This window comes from Anomaloglossus baeobatrachus, chromosome 2 (assembly GCF_048569485.1).
Source record: "Anomaloglossus baeobatrachus isolate aAnoBae1 chromosome 2, aAnoBae1.hap1, whole genome shotgun sequence".
NCBI classification, from domain to species: Eukaryota; Metazoa; Chordata; class Amphibia; order Anura; family Aromobatidae; genus Anomaloglossus; species Anomaloglossus baeobatrachus.
This window is the reverse complement of record NC_134354.1, coordinates 789,162,155-789,181,332: the sequence shown is the minus strand read 5'-3', so window position 1 is coordinate 789,181,332 and position 19,178 is coordinate 789,162,155. Positions and strand designations below refer to the sequence as shown.

At 48.1% G+C, this 19,178-nt stretch overlaps 1 protein-coding gene across 2 annotated transcripts in view; it reads left to right on the top strand.

Moving 5' to 3' along the window:
* The window catches only part of LOC142292343 (beta-arrestin-1), a 176,529-nt gene that overhangs the window by 93,822 nt on the left and 63,529 nt on the right, over positions 1-19,178 (top strand). For both annotated transcript variants that reach the window (XM_075337652.1, XM_075337651.1), the window contains exon 2: positions 8,327-8,357. In XM_075337652.1, coding sequence (XP_075193767.1) covers positions 8,327-8,357 — 31 coding nt within the window. The remainder of the gene's footprint in view (positions 1-8,326; positions 8,358-19,178) is intronic.

Below are 19,178 nucleotides of genomic sequence, written 5' to 3'. Positions count from 1 at the left end.
GATCAGTCACATATAATGTATCAGTCACATATAATGTATCAAGAAAATTTGTTTAAAAGAACTGAAGTCCTCAGTGGTTGATACCTTTTCCTTATATAATGTATCAGTAATATACAGTGAGGTCCAGAAATATACGGACGGTGACACAAGTTTTGGCCTTTATTAAGTTTTTACCCAAACATATTCCAGATCCAGTTCTAATCATTCTGGGCTTCTAGAGCCGGCTCTCAGCTTTAATTTAAGGGACATCCTAATTGGAGGGAGGTCTAGGAATTTCAGCTCTTTATTATGTCGCTGACACTTTTTCAAGAGACCAAAAGTAATTGGACAATTCTCTTAGAAGCTCTTTACTGGGCTCCATGGACTACACCCTTATTAATTCATCATCAATTAAGCAGGTAAAAGGTCTGGAGCTGATTCCAGGAGCTGCATTTACATTTGGAGCTGTTGCTTTTGAACCCACAACATGCGGCCAGAGGACGAGAAACCGACTATCATTAGGCTAAAAAAGAGAAGAAGCAATCCATCAGAGAGCAGAAATGTTAGGAACGGCAAAATCAACAGTTTGGTGTGGGAAAAAAAAAAGATAACGCACAGGTGAGCCGTGAACTCAAAAAGACTGTGGACGTTCATGGAAGACACCAGTGGATGATCGGAGAATCCTTTGCATGGAGAAGAAAAACCTTCATAATTAAGCAAATACAGAGGGGTCACCACAAGGAGCAAATACAGAGGAGTCACCACAAGGAGCAAATACAGAGGAGTCACCACAAGGAGCAAATACAGAGGAGTCACCACAAGGAGCAAATACAGAGGAGTCACCACAAGGAGCAAATACAGAGGAGACACCACAAGGAGCAAATACAGAGGGGTCACCACAAGGAGCAAATACAGAGGAGTCACCACAAGGGCCAAATACAGAGGAGTCACCACAAGGAGCAAATACAGAGGAGTCACCACAAGGAGCAAATACAGAGGAGTCACCACAAGGAGCAAATACAGAGGAGTCACCACAAGGAGCAAATACAGAGGAGTCACCACAAGGAGCAAATACAGAGGAGTCACCACAAGGAGCAAATACAGAGGAGTCACCACAAGGAGCAAATACAGAGGAGTCACCACAAGGAGAAAATACAAGAGGGGTCACCACAATGTGCAAATACAGAGGGGTCACCACAAGGAGCAAATACAGAGGAGTCACCACAAGGAGCAAATACAGAGGAGTCACCACAAGGAGGAAATACAGAGGGGTCACCACAAGGAGCAAATACAGAGGAGTCACCACAAGGAGCAAATACAGAGGAGTCACCACAAGGAGCAAATACAGAGGGATCACCACAAGGAGCAAATACAGAGGAGTCACCACAAGGAGCAAATACAGAGGAGTCACCACAAGGTGCAAATACAGAGGAGTCACCACAAGGAGCAAATACAAAGGAGTCACCACAAGGAGAAAATACAAGAGGGGTCACCACAATGTGCAAATACAGAGGAGTCACCACAAGGAGCCAATACAGAGGGGTCACCACAAGGAGCAAATACAGAGGAGTCACCACAAGGAGCAAATACAGAGGGGTCACCACAAGGTGCAAATACAGAGTCACCACAAGGAGCAAATACAGAGGGGTCACCACAAGGTGCAAATACAGAGGAGTCACCACAAGGAGCAAATACAGAGGGGTCACCACAAGGAGCAAATACAGAGGAGTCACCACAAGGAGCAAATACAGAGGGGTCACCACAAGGTGCAAATACAGAGGAGTCACCACAAGGAGCAAATACAGAGGGGTCACCACAAGGAGCAAATACAAAGGGGTCACCACAAGGTGCAAATACAGAGGAGTCACCACAAGGAGCAAATACAGAGGGGTCACCACAAGGAGCAAATACAGAGGGGTCACCACAAGGTGCAAATACAGAGGAGTCACCACAAGGAGCAAATACAGAGGAGTCACCACAAGGAGCAAATACAAGAGGGGTCACCACAAGGTGCAAATACAGAGGAGTCACCACAAGGAGCCAATACTGAGGAGTCACCACAAGCAGCAAATACAGAGGGGTCACCACAAGCAGCAAATACAGAGGGGTCACCACAAGGAGCAAATACAGAGGGGTCACCACAAGGAGCAAATACAGAGGGGTCACCACAAGGAGCAAATACAGAGGAGTCACCACAAGGAGCAAATACAGAGGAGTCACCACAAGGAGCAAATACAGAGGAGTCACCACAAGGAGCAAATACAGAGGAGTCACCACAAGGAGCAAATACAGAGGAGTCACCGCAAGGAGCAAATACAGAGGAGTCACCACAAGGAGCAAATACAGAGGAGTCACCGCAAGGAGCAAATACAGAGGAGTCACCACAAGGAGCAAATACAGAGAAGCCACCACAAGGAGCAAATACAGAGGAGTCACCACAAGGAGCAAATACAGAGGAGTCACCACAAGGAGCAAATACAGAGGGGTCACCACAAGGAGCAAATACAGAGGAGTCACCACAAGGAGAAAATACAGAGGGGTCACCACAAGGAGCAAATACAGAGGAGTCACCACAAGATGCAAATACAGAGGAGTCACCACAAGGTGCAAATACAGAGGGGTCACCACAAGGAGCAAATACAGAGGAGTCGCCACAAGGAGCAAATACAGAGGAGTCACCACAAGGTGCAAATACAGAGGAGTCACCACAAGGTGCAAATACAGAGGGGTCACCACAAGGTGCAAATACAGAGGAGTCACTACAAGGTGCAAATACAGAGGAGTCACCACAAGGAGCAAATACAGAGGGGTCACCACAAGGTGCAAATACAGAGGGGTCACCACAAGGTGCAAATACAGAGGAGTCACCACAAGGTGCAAATACAGAGGAGTCACCACAAGGTGCAAATACAGAGGAGTCACCACAAGGTGCAAATACAGAGGGGTCACCACAAGGTGCAAATACAGAGGAGTCACCACAAGGTGCAAATACAGAGGAGTCACCACAAGGAGCAAATACAGAGGGGTCACCACAAGGAGCAAATACAGAGGAGTCACCACAAGGAGCAAATACAGAGGGGTCACCACAAGGAGCAAATACAGAGGAGACACCACAAGGATCAAATACAGAGGAGTCACCACAAGGAGCGAATACAGAGGAGTCACCACAAGGAGCAAATACAGAGGAGTCACCACAAGGAGCAAATACAGAGGGGTCACCACAAGGAGCAAATACAGAGGAGTCACCACAAGGAGCAAATACAGAGGGGTCACCACAAGGAGCAAATACAGAGGAGTCACCACAAGGAGCAAATACAGAGGGGTCACCACAAGGAGCAAATACAGAAGAGTCACCACAAGGAGCAAATACAGAGGGGTCACCACAAGATGCAAATACAGAGGAGTCACCACAAGGAGCAAATACAGAGGAGACACCACAAGGAGCAAATACAGAGGAGTCACCACAAGGAGCAAATACAGAGGAGTCACCACAAGGAGCAAATACAGAGGGGTCACCACAAGGAGCAAATACAGAGGGGTCACCACAAGGAGCAAATACAGAGGAGTCACCACAAGGAGCAAATACAGAGGGGTCATCACAAGGTGCAAATACAGAGGAGTCACCACAAGGAGCAAATGCAGAGGAGTCACCACAAGGAGCAAATACAGAGGAGTCACCACAAGGAGCAAATACAGAGGGGTCACCACAAGGAGCAAATACAGAGGAGTCACCACAAGGAGCAAATACAGAGGGGTCATCACAAGGTGCAAATACAGAGGAGTCACCACAAGGAGCAAATACAGAGGAGTCACCACAAGGAGCAAATACAGAGGAGTCACCACAAGGAGCAAATACAGAGGAGTCACCGCAAGGAGCAAATACAGAGGGGTCATCGCAAGGTGCAAATACAGAGGGGTCACCACAAGGAGCAAATACAGAGGAGTCACCACAAGGAGCAAATACAGAGGAGACACCACAAGGAGCAAATACAGAGGGGTCACCGCAAGGAGCAAATACAGAGGGGTCATCGCAAGGGGCAAATACAGAGGGGTCATCGCAAGGGGCAAATACAGAGGGGTCACCACAAGGAGCAAATACAGAGGGATCACCACAAGATGCAAATACAGAGGAGTCACCACAAGGTGCAAATACAGAGGAGTCACCACAAGGTGCAAATACAGAGGGGTCACCACAAGGAGAAAATACAGAGGAGTCACCACAAGGTGCAAATACAGAGGGGTCATCGCAAGGTGCAAATGCAGAGGAGTCACCACAAGATGCAAATACAGAGGAGTCACCACAAGGTGCAAATACAGAGGAGTCACCACAAGGAGCAAATACAGAGGGGTCACCACAAGGAGCAAATACAGAGGAGTCACCACAAGGAGCAAATACAGAGGAGTCACCAGAAGGAGAAAATACAGAGGAGTCACCACAAGATGCAAATACAGAGGAGTCACCACAAGGAGCAAATACAGAGGAGTCACCACAAGGAGCAAATACAGAGGAGTCACCACAAGGAGCAAATACAGAGGGGTCACCACAAGGAGCAAACACAGAGGGGTCACCACAAGGAGCAAATACAGAGGGGTCACCACAAGGAGCAAATACAGAGGAGTCACCACAAGGAGCAAATACAGAGGAGTCACCGCAAGGAGCAAATACAGAGGAGTCACCACAAGGAGCAAATACAGAGGGGTCACCACAAGGAGCAAATACAGAGGAGTCACCACAAGGAGCAAATACAGAGGAGTCACCACAAGGAGCAAATACAGAGGAGTCACCACAAGGAGCAAATACAGAGGGGTCACCACAAGGAGCAAATACAGAGGAGTCACCACAAGGTGCAAATACAGAGGGGTCACCACAAGGAGCAAATACAGAGGAGTCACCACAAGGAGCAAATACAGAGGGGTCACCACAAGGTGCAAATACAGAGGAGTCACCACAAGGAGAAAATACAGAGGGGTCATCGCAAGGTGCAAATACAGAGGGGTCACCACAAGGAGCAAATACAGAGGAGTCATCGCAAGGAGAAAATACAGAGGGGTCACCACAAGGAGCAAATACAGAGGGGTCATCGCAAGGTGCAAATACAGAGGAGTCACCACAAGGTGCAAATACAGAGGAGTCACCACAAGGAGCAAATACAGAGGAGTCACCACAAGGAGCAAATACAGAGGGGTCACCACAAGGAGCAAATACAGAGGGGTCACCACAAGGAGCAAATACAGAGGGGTCATCGCAAGGTGCAAATACAGAGGGGTCATCGCAAGGTGAAGACCATTATTCAGCTTTGAAAAATAAAAAGGCCAGATTAGACTTTACCAAAAATCATTTAAAGAAATCGCCCAGTTCTGGAAAAGCAATAGAGGACGGATGAGACCAAAATCAACCTGTCCCAGAATGATGGAAGAAGAAAGTCTGGAGAAGGCTTGGAGCTGCTCCTGATCCAGAACTCAGCACATCCTCTGTTACACATGGCGGAGATGGTGTGATGGCCGGACATGCAGGGCTAACAATGGCCCTCTGGCACTAGTGGTTATTGATGATGTGACTGATGACAGAAGCCACCGGATGAGTTCTGAAGTGTACGGGGCGAGACTTTCTACTCCCATTCCACCAAATGCAGCAATGATTGGATGGCGCTTCACAGATAGATAATGACCCAAAACATCCTGCGAAAGAGAAGTGGAATATTGTGAGGCAGTGAGGGGGCCCAGGAGGTGAGGAGGCCCAGGAGGTTAGGGAGCCCAGGATGTGAGGGGGCCAGGACTTTAGGGAGACCAAGAGGTGAGGGGGCAGGAGGTGAGGGGGGCAGGAGGTGAGGGAGCCAGGAGGTGAGGGGGCAGGAAGTGAGGGGGCCCAGGAGGTGAGGGGGCCCAGGAGGTGAGGGGGCCAGGAGGTGAGGGGCCAGGAGGTGAGGGGGCCCAGGAGGTTAGGGAGCCCAGGAGGTGAGGGGGCCAGGACTTGAGGGGGCAGGAGGTGAGGGGTCAGGATGTGAGGGGACAAGAGGTGAGGGAGCCCAAGAGGTGAGGGGGCAGAAGGTGAGGGGGAAGGAGGTGAGGGACATGGAGTGCAGGGTCCACAAGAGGGAGCCCCCCTATTCTATGGATGGTGGGATATCACTGACCGGGGGACATTGAGTGCAGTGGCCACAGAAGGGGGGCTTTATTGTATAGGTGGTGGGATATTCTGGGGGTCTTGCTTTCTCCCGGCAGCAGTAGGCCGGTTCCCTTCTTGTAGTTTGTGTTTCTGGTTCCCTTCAGTTGGATGGTGGATCAGACCGGACAATGTCGGTGACTCCGGAGCTTTCATCATCGCTGTTCTCTGCATTTCACACACTTGAAGCTTTTCCAGGTATTGAAGCTTCAGAGCGGAAATCCTTTCTTCTCAGGAAACCAGATTTCCATAAGCGGAGCCCTCACTGCGGCGTGTGCCATCGGATCCGTGTGACCCGGGTGTGGAGCTGAATGGAGCAACGATCGATGGCGCTGCGGTCGGCGAGCGACTCACAATCCGGCCGAGGAATCAATGAACGGAGCGGGCAGTCGTCATTAACCCCTCCTGCCTGGATGGATCATGATTGCACAGGAAAAGAGAGACATCTAGACTCCTGAAATCCTCTGTGCTGCCTTGGTGGATCATGATCACACAATGAAAGAGGGAGACGCCACCATTACTAACCCAGTAACTAACACGATAATAAAAGACATACAAAAATAGTTTCTTTTTAAAATCGCCCCCAGACTTGCCCTGGTTCACCAATTTATTAAAAAAAAAGCCATGAAGATCCGACGTAGTCCCCAAATAGGGACCTGAAGGACATAGAACGAGAGGTAAAGAAGTAAAAAAACAACACCACTTTATTATTAAAAAATCCCGCAGCTCCTCCATAGTCCGTGGCGTTCCCACGACGTCCCCTTATTCTGTAGCACAACCTATGGAGTCTGGTTCTGAGAAGGACACTTCATTGGTTTTTCCTGGTCAGGCTGCGATCCACGATACCAGGGCAATCATGAAGAGGCGGGTAAAGCACCAGAATTGGAGCATTTAACGAATGTGCCACTTCTGAGGCAGCTGCGTGCTGCTTTCTTTAGGCTGGGATGAGCCCAATAACCATGGACCTTTCCAGTCTGATAATACTAGCTCCCAGCTGTCTGCTTTACCTTGGCTGGTTATCAAAATAGGGGGGAGCCTACTTTACAAAGCTGACATCAATCCCCAAAAATATTACTCGGATTGCCTCCGCACCGGGGTAACTACAAAGCGCCAATTCTAATGTAATGAGTTTGTTCTGGGGCAGCTGCGGGCTGTTATTTTTAGTTTGGAAGGGGCTAATAACCATGGACCTTCCCAGGGTGATAATGCCAGCCCCCAGTTGTTTATTTTTTCTTATTTTGTTATCAAAAATAGGGGGGACCCCACACCATTTTTTTTTAATTATTTATTTATAAGGTTTTTGTGAGAATCATAACTACCTGAGCATGTTAGAAGTCACACACAGGATTGCATATCTTCACCTCAAAAGAGGGGGCTGGGGGGCAAAGCATATGATAGGGTAATTCCCCAAAAATCAATGTATCTCCTGTATAGAGCATAGAGGAGGGCCGGCTGATCCCTCTGGATGGGGTGCAGGGTGCATGCTCGGTCTCTGCTCCATTCATTCTTCATGAGACTGCCGGATAAAGCCGAGCGCTGTGCTCTACAGTCCCGTAGAGAATGAATGGAGTGGAGGCCGAGCATGCGGATATTTTTGGGGTGTTGCTAGAGGAATACCATTTTGTTTCCTAAGTCCCCAGTCCGCAGCCCCCCGTGCTTGTGCCCCTGATATACGATGGTGTCGTGGCTTATTATGTTATTTTTCCGGTTTATGACTCTTTGGTTGTCTTTAATAATATTATATTCCCCCATCTGCTGAGTCAAGAAATGGATACAATTGTATCACTCTGATAATGAGACGCGGCCTGGACTGATACATTGTAACAAAGCCTCTGCTGCTGATAACCCAGTATCCAGTCCTCATGATGTCACCGGTTGGAATCGAGGGTTTTCTATCAATGACCGCTGCAAAGGATGGAGGATTCTCCCGTCACATTCAGAGCTGCATTTACAATGTTGCTGGTCCTTTGTGGCACAGAGTTGTTAGAGGAGTGAAGATGAAGGACAGTCTGGGAAGAGTTGTGATTGCAGCTCTGGATGTGACCTGAGAAGAAATATCAGATTTACCAGTGAGGCCGGCGTCGGCGTCCACGTATCACACCGCTCTAGTGATCTGCACATTATCTTATTTCTCGTGTGCATGTTCCTTTAAATTCTAATGTTTTTTTCTCTTTTTCTCTGCAGAGTATTTAAGAAGGCCAGTCCCAATGGCAAGGTAAGCGAGAACCCCCCCCCCCCCCCATTGTACACCCCCGTACCCCTCACTGCTGGTCTACAATGTACTATACATCACGTTAATATCACTGGTGGCCACAAGTGCTGAGTACATCTGTACAGATGACAGTCACATCCAGAGCTGTACTCATAGTTCTGCTGTGTCAACATCTTGTACTATTTCACATCCAGATCTGCATTTACACTTCTGCTGTGTCACCATGTATTACACCTTGTACATCAGTGACATCATACAGGGCTGCATTTTTGCTTCTGCTGTGTCATATTACACTTTAGTCACATTCAGAGCTGCATTCACCATTGTGCAGTTTTATGTTGTATTTTACTCCTCCATTCACATCCAGAGCTGCACTCACAGTTCTAGTGTGTTATCATGTCTTATAAATCAGTAACATAACTTCCATTCTCAGTTTTGCTGTTCTATCTTGCTTTTTACTCAGGTCACATCCAGAGCTGCACTCATAGTTCTGCTATGTTAACATCTTATACAATTTCACATCCAGTGCTGCATTCACAGTTCTGCTGTTTCATCATGTTTTAAACCTTGTACATCAGTGACATCCTACAGAGCTGCAGTTTTGCTTCTGCTGTTTCATATTACACTTTAGTCTCATCCAGAGCTGCTTTCACAGTTCTGCCGTTTTCATCATGTATATACCTTGCACATCAGTGACATACAGAGCTGCAGTTTTGCTTCTGCTGTTTCATATTACACTTTAGTCATATTCAGAGCTGCATTCACAGTTGTGGAGTTTTATGTTGTATTTTGCTCCTCCAGTCACATCCAGAGCTGCACTCACAGTTCTAGTGTTTCATCTTGTCTTACACATCAATGAAATATAGAGCTGCGTTCACAGTTCTGCTGTTTCATCATGTCTTACACATCAGTTCTAGTGTTTTACCTTCTTATACGTCCGGAGCTGCACTCACAGTTTGTGTTTCATCATATCTTATGCATAAGTAACATATAGTAAGTTCCATTCTCAGTTGTACTGCTCCATCTTGCCTTTTACTCAGGTCACATCCAGAGCTGCACTCATAGTTCTGCTGTGACATCATCTTATACTATTGCACATCCAGAGCTGCACTCATAATTCTGCTATGACAACATCTTATACTATTGCACATCCAGAGCTGCATTCACAGTTCTGCTGTTACTTTTGTCTGGAGATTCTGTTCCCAAATTTCCCCCAGATTTTAGGTTGATAATTAGCTCCTTTGACCCTCACTGGAGAACATCCATGTGTAAATCTGCAGTGATTCTGCTCTCTGTCATGGTGCTCTGGTGCCCCCTGCTGGTTCAGCCTCTCATCATCATAAAACTCTGCCTTGGGGTCTTAGAATAGCCACACCCATCCCAGGTGATGTCACAGGCTGCTGATGACATCACACCGTTACATCATACACTCACTGGTACAGCTGGTTTCCGGTAAGCGCTCCGCAGGGGAGGTGCTGCATATGCTGATTTCCGGTAAGTGCTCCTCAGGGGAGGTGCTGCATATGCTGATTTCCGGTAAGCGCTCCGCAGGGGAGGTGCTGCATATGCTGATTTCCGGTAAGCGCTCCGCAGGGGAGGTGCTGCATATGCTGATTTCCGGTAAGCGCTCCGCAGGGGAGGGGCTGCATATGCTGATTTCCGGTAAGCGCTCCGCAGGGGAGGTGCTGCATATGCTGATTTCCGGTAAGCGCTCCACAGGGGAGGGGCTGCATATGCTGAGTTCCGGTAAGCGCTCCACAGGGGAGGGGCTGCATATGCAAATCGTCATAAAAGGGGCGGTTCTATGGTCAGACCGGATTAAATGGAACAGAGATCAAACTGTCAGAAGCTTTGTGATGCAGAAATTCCCCTCCGCAGGGTCCCCTCTTGTAGGACCCCATACTGCAGAATGTCGGGGGCCCCTGAGCGCCCGGGGCCCCTGCAGAAGCCTCCATTGTACTGAGCCCATTTGTCATCTTATCAGTTTTTGCTATTTTTCCATCTCTGGGTTTTTCGCGCTCCGCTCAGATCTGTCTAATCTGACAGATGCGGTATAAAACCCGAGATTATAAATCCTGACAGCCGCGCGCTGACAGCCGTTTCCATGGAAACCAGAGTTCTAGAAAAATGAAAGGTTTTATCACTAAAAGCAGTAAAAGAAAAACAAGTTCATGGGGCCAAGGCCCCCGCTGTGCGAGAGGCAGAGAGCGGGGATCAGCAGCACCGTCCCCCCGCCTGCCCCCCAGATCTGTACAATGTATCACTGCAGGGGAAATACAACCAAAGCACAGCTGAGAGACAGCAAATAATCAGCCGAGGCCAGGAGAATGGTGGAGAACAGAAACACAGAGTCCAAGGGATCCAGAACATTCAGAGCTACTGCTACATCAGGCTTATCCTCCAGTCACCTCCAGAGCTGCAGTCACTATTCTGCTGTTACATCAGGTCTCCAGTCATCTCCAAAGCTGCAGTCACTATTCTGCTGTAGCATCTTGTCTTATCCTCCAGTCTCCTCCAGAGCTGCAGTCACTATTCTGCTGTAGCATCATGTCTTATCCTCCAGTCACCTCCAGAGCTGCAGTCACTATTCTGCTGTTACATCGTGTCTTATCCTCCAGTCACCTCCAGAGCTGCAGTCACTATTCTGCTGTTACATCAGGTCTTATCCTCCAGTCACCTCCAGAGCTGCAGTCACTATTCTGCTGTAACATCGTGTCTTATCCTCCAGTCACCTCCAGAGCTTCAGTCACTATTCTGCTGTTACATCAGGTCTTATCCTCCAGTCACCTCCAGAGCTGCAGTCACTATTCTGCTGTTACATCGTGTCTTATTCTCCAGTCACCTCCGGAGCTGCAGTCACTATTCTGCTGTTACATCAGGTCTTATCCTCCAGTCACCTCCAGAGCTGCACTCACTATTCTGCTGTTACATCGTGTCTTATCCTCCAGTCACCTCCAGAACTGCAGTCACTATTCTACTGTTACATCATGTCTTATCCTCCAGTCACCTCCAGAGCTGCAGTCACTATTCTGCTGTTACATTGTGTCTTATCCTCCAGTCACCTCCAGAGCCGCAGTCACTATTCTGCTGTTACATCATGTCTTATTCTCCAGTCACCTCCAGAGCTGCAGTCACTATTCTGCTTTTACATCATGTTTTATTCTCTAGTCACCTCCAGAGCTGCAGTCAGTATTCTGCTGTTACATTGTGTCTTATCCTCCAGTCACCTCCAGAGCTGCACTCACTATTCTGCTTTTACATCATGTTTTATTCTCTAGTCACCTCCAGAGCTGCAGTCACTATTCTGCTTTTACATCATGTTATATTCTCCACTCACCTCCAGAGCTGCAGTCACTATTCTGCTATCTTATCAGGTCATATTCTCCAGTAACATCAAAAGCTGAATTCCAAATTCTGGTGTTACATTAATTCTTAGGTTCCAGTCACATCCAGAGCTGTACTTAAAATGTTACTGTTTCTTTATGTTTTATGCTCCTGTTAAAACCAATGCTGCACTTATAATTCTGCTTATGTTATGTACAGTCATGGCCGAAAGTGTTTGCTCCCTTGAAATTGTTCCAGACAATGGATATTTCTCCCAAACATTTATTGCAATTCCACACGATTTGTTATACACATGTTTAATTTTTTTGCCTTTATTGAAACAACAAAAAAGTATTCAGAGAAAAAGAAGGCATTTTGGACATAATTTCATGCAAAACTCAAAAAATGGGCCGGATAGAATTGTTGGCACCTTTCCAAAATTGTGAAAACATAAATGTCAGCTTCTTCCTGTTTTCAAAAAACAACTTAGTTTCCAGTATGTGACGCTCATTCACACTCCCCTGAGGCAAGTATCAGGTGTGGGCAATATGGAAATCACACCTGAAACCACATAAAAAGGGGAGAAGTTGCCTCAGTCTGTGCACTGTGTGTGTGCGCTGCACTAAGCATGGAGAACAGAAAGAGAAGAGAACTGTCTGAGGATGAATCAAAAGTGTTGAAAAATATCAACAATCTTAAGATTACAAGTCCATTTCCAGAGATCTTGATGTTCCTTTGTCCACGGTGTGTAACATAATGAAGAAGTTGACAACCTATGGCGCTGTAGCTAATCTCCCTGGATGTGGAAGGCAGAGAAAAACTGATGAAAGGTTGTATCGCAGGATAGTCTGGATGGTGGATAAGCCCAAATCAAGGTCCAGAGAAATTCAAGCTGCTGCTCAGGGGCATCTGTGTAAGCGTGAACTATCCATCCACATCTGAATGATGTGAAAGGTATGGAGGAGACCCAGGAGGACCCTACTGCTGACACAGAGACAGAAAAACACTATGGAGGAGACCCAGGAGGACCCCACTGCTGACACAGAGATAGAAAAACACTATGGAGGAGACCCAGGAGGACCCCACTGCCGACAAAGAGACAAAAAAAAGACAAAATGTATGACAGTAACCAAAATCCTCCTGGGAAAGCGTCTTATGGAGAGATGAGTCCAAGATATAAGTTTTTGGTAAAGCGCATCATTCTACTGTTCACCGAAAACAGAATGAGGCCTACAAAGTAAGGAGCACAGCACCTACAGTCACACATGGTGGAGGTCAGATATGTTTGGGATAGTTTGGCTGTCTCTGGCACAAAGGATCCTTGGTGGCAATGTAGAGCCCAGTGTCAGACAGCTGGGGGTGTGTGCTAGGTCAGGGGTCTCCAGCAGGACATTGACCTCAAACACTTCAAGAAACCCAAGAAATGGATGGAAACAAATCGCTGGAGAGATCTGAAGATTGGGAGAAGAGGAGAGGACAGAACAGAAGAGAAGAGGAGAGAAGAGGAGAGAAGAGGAGAGAAGAGGAGAGAAGAGGAGAGGAGAGAAGAGGAGAGAGGAGAGAAGAGGGGGAGAGAAGAGAGGAGAGAAGACGCCTTCCGATATGAGAGACCTGGAGACGTTTATAAAGAAGAGTGTGAGATTCCAGGAGAGAGGAGGAAGAAGCTGTGGACGGGGACAGGAGGCGACTGATGGACGGGGTTTATTACACAGGGGAAAGGGAGCAGTCGAATGTTAAAGTCAGGGGAACAACAATTGTTACCAGACCATTTATGGGGTTTTGTGTGAAATTATTTCAAATTTGCCTTTTTACTCAGTTTTTTTTTGTGTTAAATCAATACACAGAGGAAATAAACCTGAGTGTAATAAAGTGAGGACAATAATAATAATTTACTGGGAGAAAGACTTAATTTTCTGGAACAATTTAAAGAGCGCCAACCCTTTCGTCCATGCCTGTGTGTCGGCCAGTATTCGGGGTACATCCCGGCCCCCGCCCTCCCTTGCTCCCTGGGTCCCGGCTTTCTGTAGTTTCCCGTCGGTCGTGTTCTCATCTCTGGTTATTGCTTTCTCTATATTATAACTGCAGCGATTCCAGAAATATATATATATATATATATATATATACTCCGCGATTTCCTCCTCGGAGATCAGATTTGTATTATTCCGTGAGAGAAGTGAGAGCAAAACAAATGAATCTCGGCAGTGATCCGCGGCGCCGTGCGGCCGACACCGGGGCTTTATCTGTGTAATCACACGAGCGTCAGAGACAAAGCCACAATGTCCCCGACACCGGAGCGGCCGCTCATACACATCACTCCAGTGGGGTAGTCACTGGTTACCAGTGGTTTCTTATTCTAGGTCCTGGTACCTAATAGTTCATTGTTTCAGTCCCTGGTGGCCAGTGTTTTTTTGTCTTGGTCTCTGGTTTCCAGTGGTTTAGTATCATAGTCTTTGTTATCCAGTGGTTTAGTGTCCCACTCCCTGGTGTCCAGTGGTTTAGTGTCTCAGTCCCTGGTGTCCAGTGGTTTAGTTTCCCACTCCCTGGTGTCCAGTGGTTTAGTGTCTCAGTCCCTGGTGTCCAGTGGTTTAGTATCATAGTCTTTGTTATCCAGTGGTTTAGTGTCCCAGTCCCTGGTGTCCAGTGGTTTAGTGTCTCGGTCTCTGATGTCTATTGGTTTAGCGTTCCAATGCCTGGTGACCAGTGCTTTAGTGTCTCAGTCCCTGTTGTCCAGTGGTTTAGTGTCTCAGTCCCTGGTGACCAGTGGTTTAGTGTGTCAGTGCCTGGTGACCAGTGGTTTAGTGTCTCAGTCCCTGGTGACCAGTGGTTTAGTGTCCCAGTCCCTGGTGTGCAGTGGTTTAGTGTCCCAGTCCCTGGTGTCCAATATTTTAGTGTCCCAGTCCCTGGTATCCAGTGGTTTAGTGTCTTGGTCTCTGATGTGTATTAGTTTAGCGTTCCAGTGCCTGGTGTGCAGTGGTTTAGTGTCTCAGTCCCTGGTGTGCAGTGGTTGTTTTTCAGTCCCTGGTGTGCAGTGGTTTAGTGTCTCAGTCCCTGGTGTGCAGAGGTTGTTTTTCAGTCCCTTGTGTGCAGTGGTTTAGTGTCTCAGTCTCTAGTTTAATGTTCCGGTCCCTGGGGTCCAGTGGTTTAGTGTCTCAGTCTCTAGTTTAGCGTTCCGGTCCCTGGGGTCCAGTGGTTTAGTAGACCTTCTCTCGTGTACAGCGGTGCCCTTATAATAAAGCTGAGTGTAGAGACCATGCTCCGCTCTATCCGCCTCAAGGACACCGCTTTCTCCTGGTTTTCCTCCTTCCTCTTTGACGGCTCCTTCACTGTATATGTTGCTGGGTCCTCTTCCTCTCCTCCTCTTACTGTCGGAGTTCCTCAGCATTCAATTCTATTTCTCCTCTTACTGTCAGGGCTTCTCAGGGTTCAGTCCTAGGTACACTCCTATTACTTGTGCCTTGTGCCCTGTGCAGTGTGCCCTGTGCAGTGTGCCCTGTGCAGTGTGCCCTGTGCAGTGTGCCCTGTGCAGTGTGTCATGTGCAGTGTGCCCTGTGCAGTGTGCCCTGTGCAGTGTGCCCTGTGCAGTGTGTCATGTGCCGTGTCTAGTCTGTCCTGTTCTGTGTATCCTGTCCTGTGTGCCCTGTGCCTTGTGCCCTGTTCCATGAGTCTTGTGCTCTTTGCTATGTGCCTTGTGTCCTGTGCCGTGTCCCGTGTGCCCTGTTCCTTGTGCCCTGTTCTGTGTGTCCTGTGCTCTTTGCCATGTGCCTTGTGTCCTGTGCCGTGTCTCGTCTGTCCTGTTCTGTGTATCCTGTCCTGTGTGCCCTGTTCTGTGTGTCCTGTGCTCTTTGCCATGTGCCTTGTGTCCTGTGCCGTGTCCCATCTGTCCTGTTCCGTGTATCCTGTCCTGTGTGCCCTGTTCTGTGTGTCCTGTGCTCTTTGCCATGTGCCTTGTGTCCTGTGCCGTATCCCGTCTGTCCTGTTCCGTGTATCCTGTCCTGTGTGCCCTGTTCCGTGTGCCCTGTTCCGTGTGCCCTGTTCCGTGTGTCCTGTGCCATGTCCCGTGTGTCCTGTGCTCTTTGCTATGTGCCTTGTGTCCTGTGCCGTGTCCCGTGTGCCCTGTTTCTTGTGCCCTGTTCCATGAGTCTTGTGCTCTTTGCCATGTGCCTTGTGTCCTGTGCCGTGTCTCGTCTGTCCTGTTCTGTGTATCCTGTCCTGTGTGCCCTGTTCCGTGAGTCCTGTGCTCTTTGCTATGTGCCTTGTGTCCTGTGCCGTGTCCCGTGTGTCCTGTTCTGTGTATCCTGTCCTGTGTGCCCTGTTCTGTGTGTCCTGTGCTCTTTGCTATGTGCCTTGTGTCCTGTGCCGTGTCTCGTCTGTCTTGTTCTGTGTATCCTGTCCTGTGTGCCCTGTTCCGTGAGTCTTGTGCTCTTTGCCATGTGCCTTGTGTCCTGTGCCGTGTCTCGTCTGTCCTGTTCTGTGTATCCTGTCCTGTGTGCCCTGTTCCGTGAGTCCTGTGCTCTTTGCTATGTGCCTTGTGTCCTGTGCCGTGTCTCGCCTGTCCTGTTCTGTGTATCCTGTCCTGTGTGCCCTGTTCCGTGAGTCCTGTGCTCTTTGCTATGTGCCTTGTGTCCTGTGCCGTGTCCCGTGTGTCCTGTTCTGTGTATCCTGTCCTGTGTGCCCTGTTCTGTGTGTCCTGTGCTCTTTGCTATGTGCCTTGTGTCCTGTGCCGTGTCTCGTCTGTCCTGTTCTGTGTATCCTGTTCTGTGTATCCTGTCCTGTGTGCCCTGTTCTGTGTGTCCTGTGCTCTTTGCCATGTGCCTTGTGTCCTGTGCCGTGTCTCGTCTGTCCTGTTCTCCTGTTCTGTGTATCCTGTCCTGTGTGCCCTGTTCTGTGTGTCCTGTGCTCTTTGCTTTGTGCCTTGTGTCCTGTGCCGTGTCTCGTCTGTCCTGTTCTCCTGTTCTGTGTATCCTGTCCTGTGTGCCCTGTTCTGTGTGTCCTGTGCCGTGTCTCGTCTGTCCTGTTCTGTGTATCCTGTCCTGTGTGCCCTGTTCTGTGTGTCCTGTGCTCTTTGCTATGTGCCTTGTGTCCTGTGCCGTGTCTCGTCTGTCCTGTTCTGTGTATCCTGTCCTGTGTGCCCTGTTCTGTGTGTCCTGTGCTCTTTGCTATGTGCCTTGTGTCCTGTGCCGTGTCTCGTCTGTCCTGTTCTGTGTATCCTGTCCTGTGTGCCCTGTTCTGTGTGTCCTGTGCTCCTTGCTATGTGCCTTGTGTCCTGTGCCGTGTCCCGTGTGCCCACTGTGGTGTAGATTGCGGCTCGGACGTCTGACCACACACTTGCCATCTTCCTGCCTGACAATCAGATGCTGCTGCTCTTCGTCTTCCTCGGGGGAAGACCCCGGACATGAAGGGTCTAGAATATCCCAGCGCCAGTTGATTGGAAACAACTAATTCACTGATTATAGAGGAGAAGAAGGAGGAGGGCGCAGGGTGCACCTGAAAAACAAAAAATGTGGCAAATAATCTGCACCATTTTAACTCCTTAATGACCAGAAACATTTTATTACTGGTCTCCCTGCATTTCCTGCAGCCTCAGCTTTGTAATCTGTCATTGCTTCATGAGACCTGAACGGTATCGACGTCCTACAGTGTCTAACATTGACAGATTGTTGATCTGTGATCATTAGTGTTCACCCTGGACTGGACGGTCAGGTGTGTTATAGGCTGTGTTCACACTGGATGGTCAGGTGTGTTATAGGCTGTGTTCACACTGGATGGTCAGGTGTGTTATAGGCTGTGTTCACACTGGATGGTCAGGTGTGTTATAGGCTTTGTTCACCCTGGATGGTCAGGTGTGTTATAGGCTGTGTTCACACTGGATGGTCAGGTGTGTTATAGGCTGTGTTCACACTGGATGGTTAGGTGTGTTACAGGCTGTGTTCACCCTGGACTGGACAGTCAGGTGTGTTATAGGCTGTGTTCACACTGGATGGTCAGGTGTGTTACAGGCTGTGTTCACACTGGACGGTCAGGTGTGTTATAGGCTGTGTTCACACTGGACGGTCAGGTGTGTTACAGGCTGTGTTTACATTGAAGCACCAGGTTTGTTACAGGCTGTGTTTTCACTGAAGGGTCAGGTTGTTTTATAGGTTGTATTGAAAATGGAAGTAAAAGTTTGTTGTAGTCTGTGTTTACACTGGACTATACACTATGGGCTGTGTTCACCCACTATACACTATAGGCTGTGTTCACACTGGACTGTACACTTTTGGCTGTGTTCACACTAGAATATACACTATAGGCTGTGTTCACACTGGACTGTACACTTTTGGCTGTGTTCACACTAGAATATACACTATAGGGTGTGTTCACACTGGACTGTACACTATAGGCTGTGTTGACACTCGACTATACACTTTGTTCACACTGAACTATACACTATAGGCTCTGTTCACACTGAACTATACACTAGGCTGTGTTGACACTCGACTATGCACTATAGGCTGTGTTAAGGCTAGACTGCACACTATAGGCTGTGTTCACACTGGACTGCACACTATAGGTTGTGTTCACACTGAACTGTACACTATAGGCTGTGTTCACACTGGACTATGCACTATAGGCTGTGTTCACACTGGACTATACACTATAGGCTGTGTTCACACTGAACTGTACACTATAGACTGTGTTCACACTGGACTATACACTTTAGGCTGTGTTCACACTGGACTATACACTTTAGGCTGTGTTCACACTGGACTATACACTATAGGCTGTGTTCACACTGGACTATACACTATAGGCTGTGTTCACACTGGACAATACACTATAGGCTGTGTTCACACGGGATTATACGCTATAGGCTGTGTTCACACGGGATTATACGCTATAGGCTGTGTTCACACTGGACTATACACTATAGGCTGTGTTCACACTGGACTATACACTATAGGCTGTGTTCACACTGGACTATACACTATAGGCTGTGTTCACACTGGACTATACACTATAGGCTGTGTTCACACTGGACTATACACTATAGGCTGTGTTCACACTGGACTATACACTATAGGCTGTGTTCACACTGGACTATGCACTATAGGCTGTGTTCACACGGGATTATACACTATAGGCTGTGTTCACACTGGACTATACACTATAGGCTGTGTTCACACTGGACTATGCACTATAGGCTGTGTTCACACTGGACTATACACTATAGGCTGTGTTCACACTGGACTATACACTATAGGCTGTGTTCACACTGGACTATACACCATAGGCTGTGTTCACACTGGACTATACACTATAGGCTGTGTTCACACTGGACTATACACTATAGGCTGTGTTCACACTGGACTATGCACTATAGGCTGTGTTCACACGGGATTATACACTATAGGCTGTGTTCACACGGGATTATACACTATAGGCTGTGTTCACACGGGATTATACACTACAGGCTGTGTTCACACGGGATTATACACTATAGGCTGTGTTGACACTCGACTA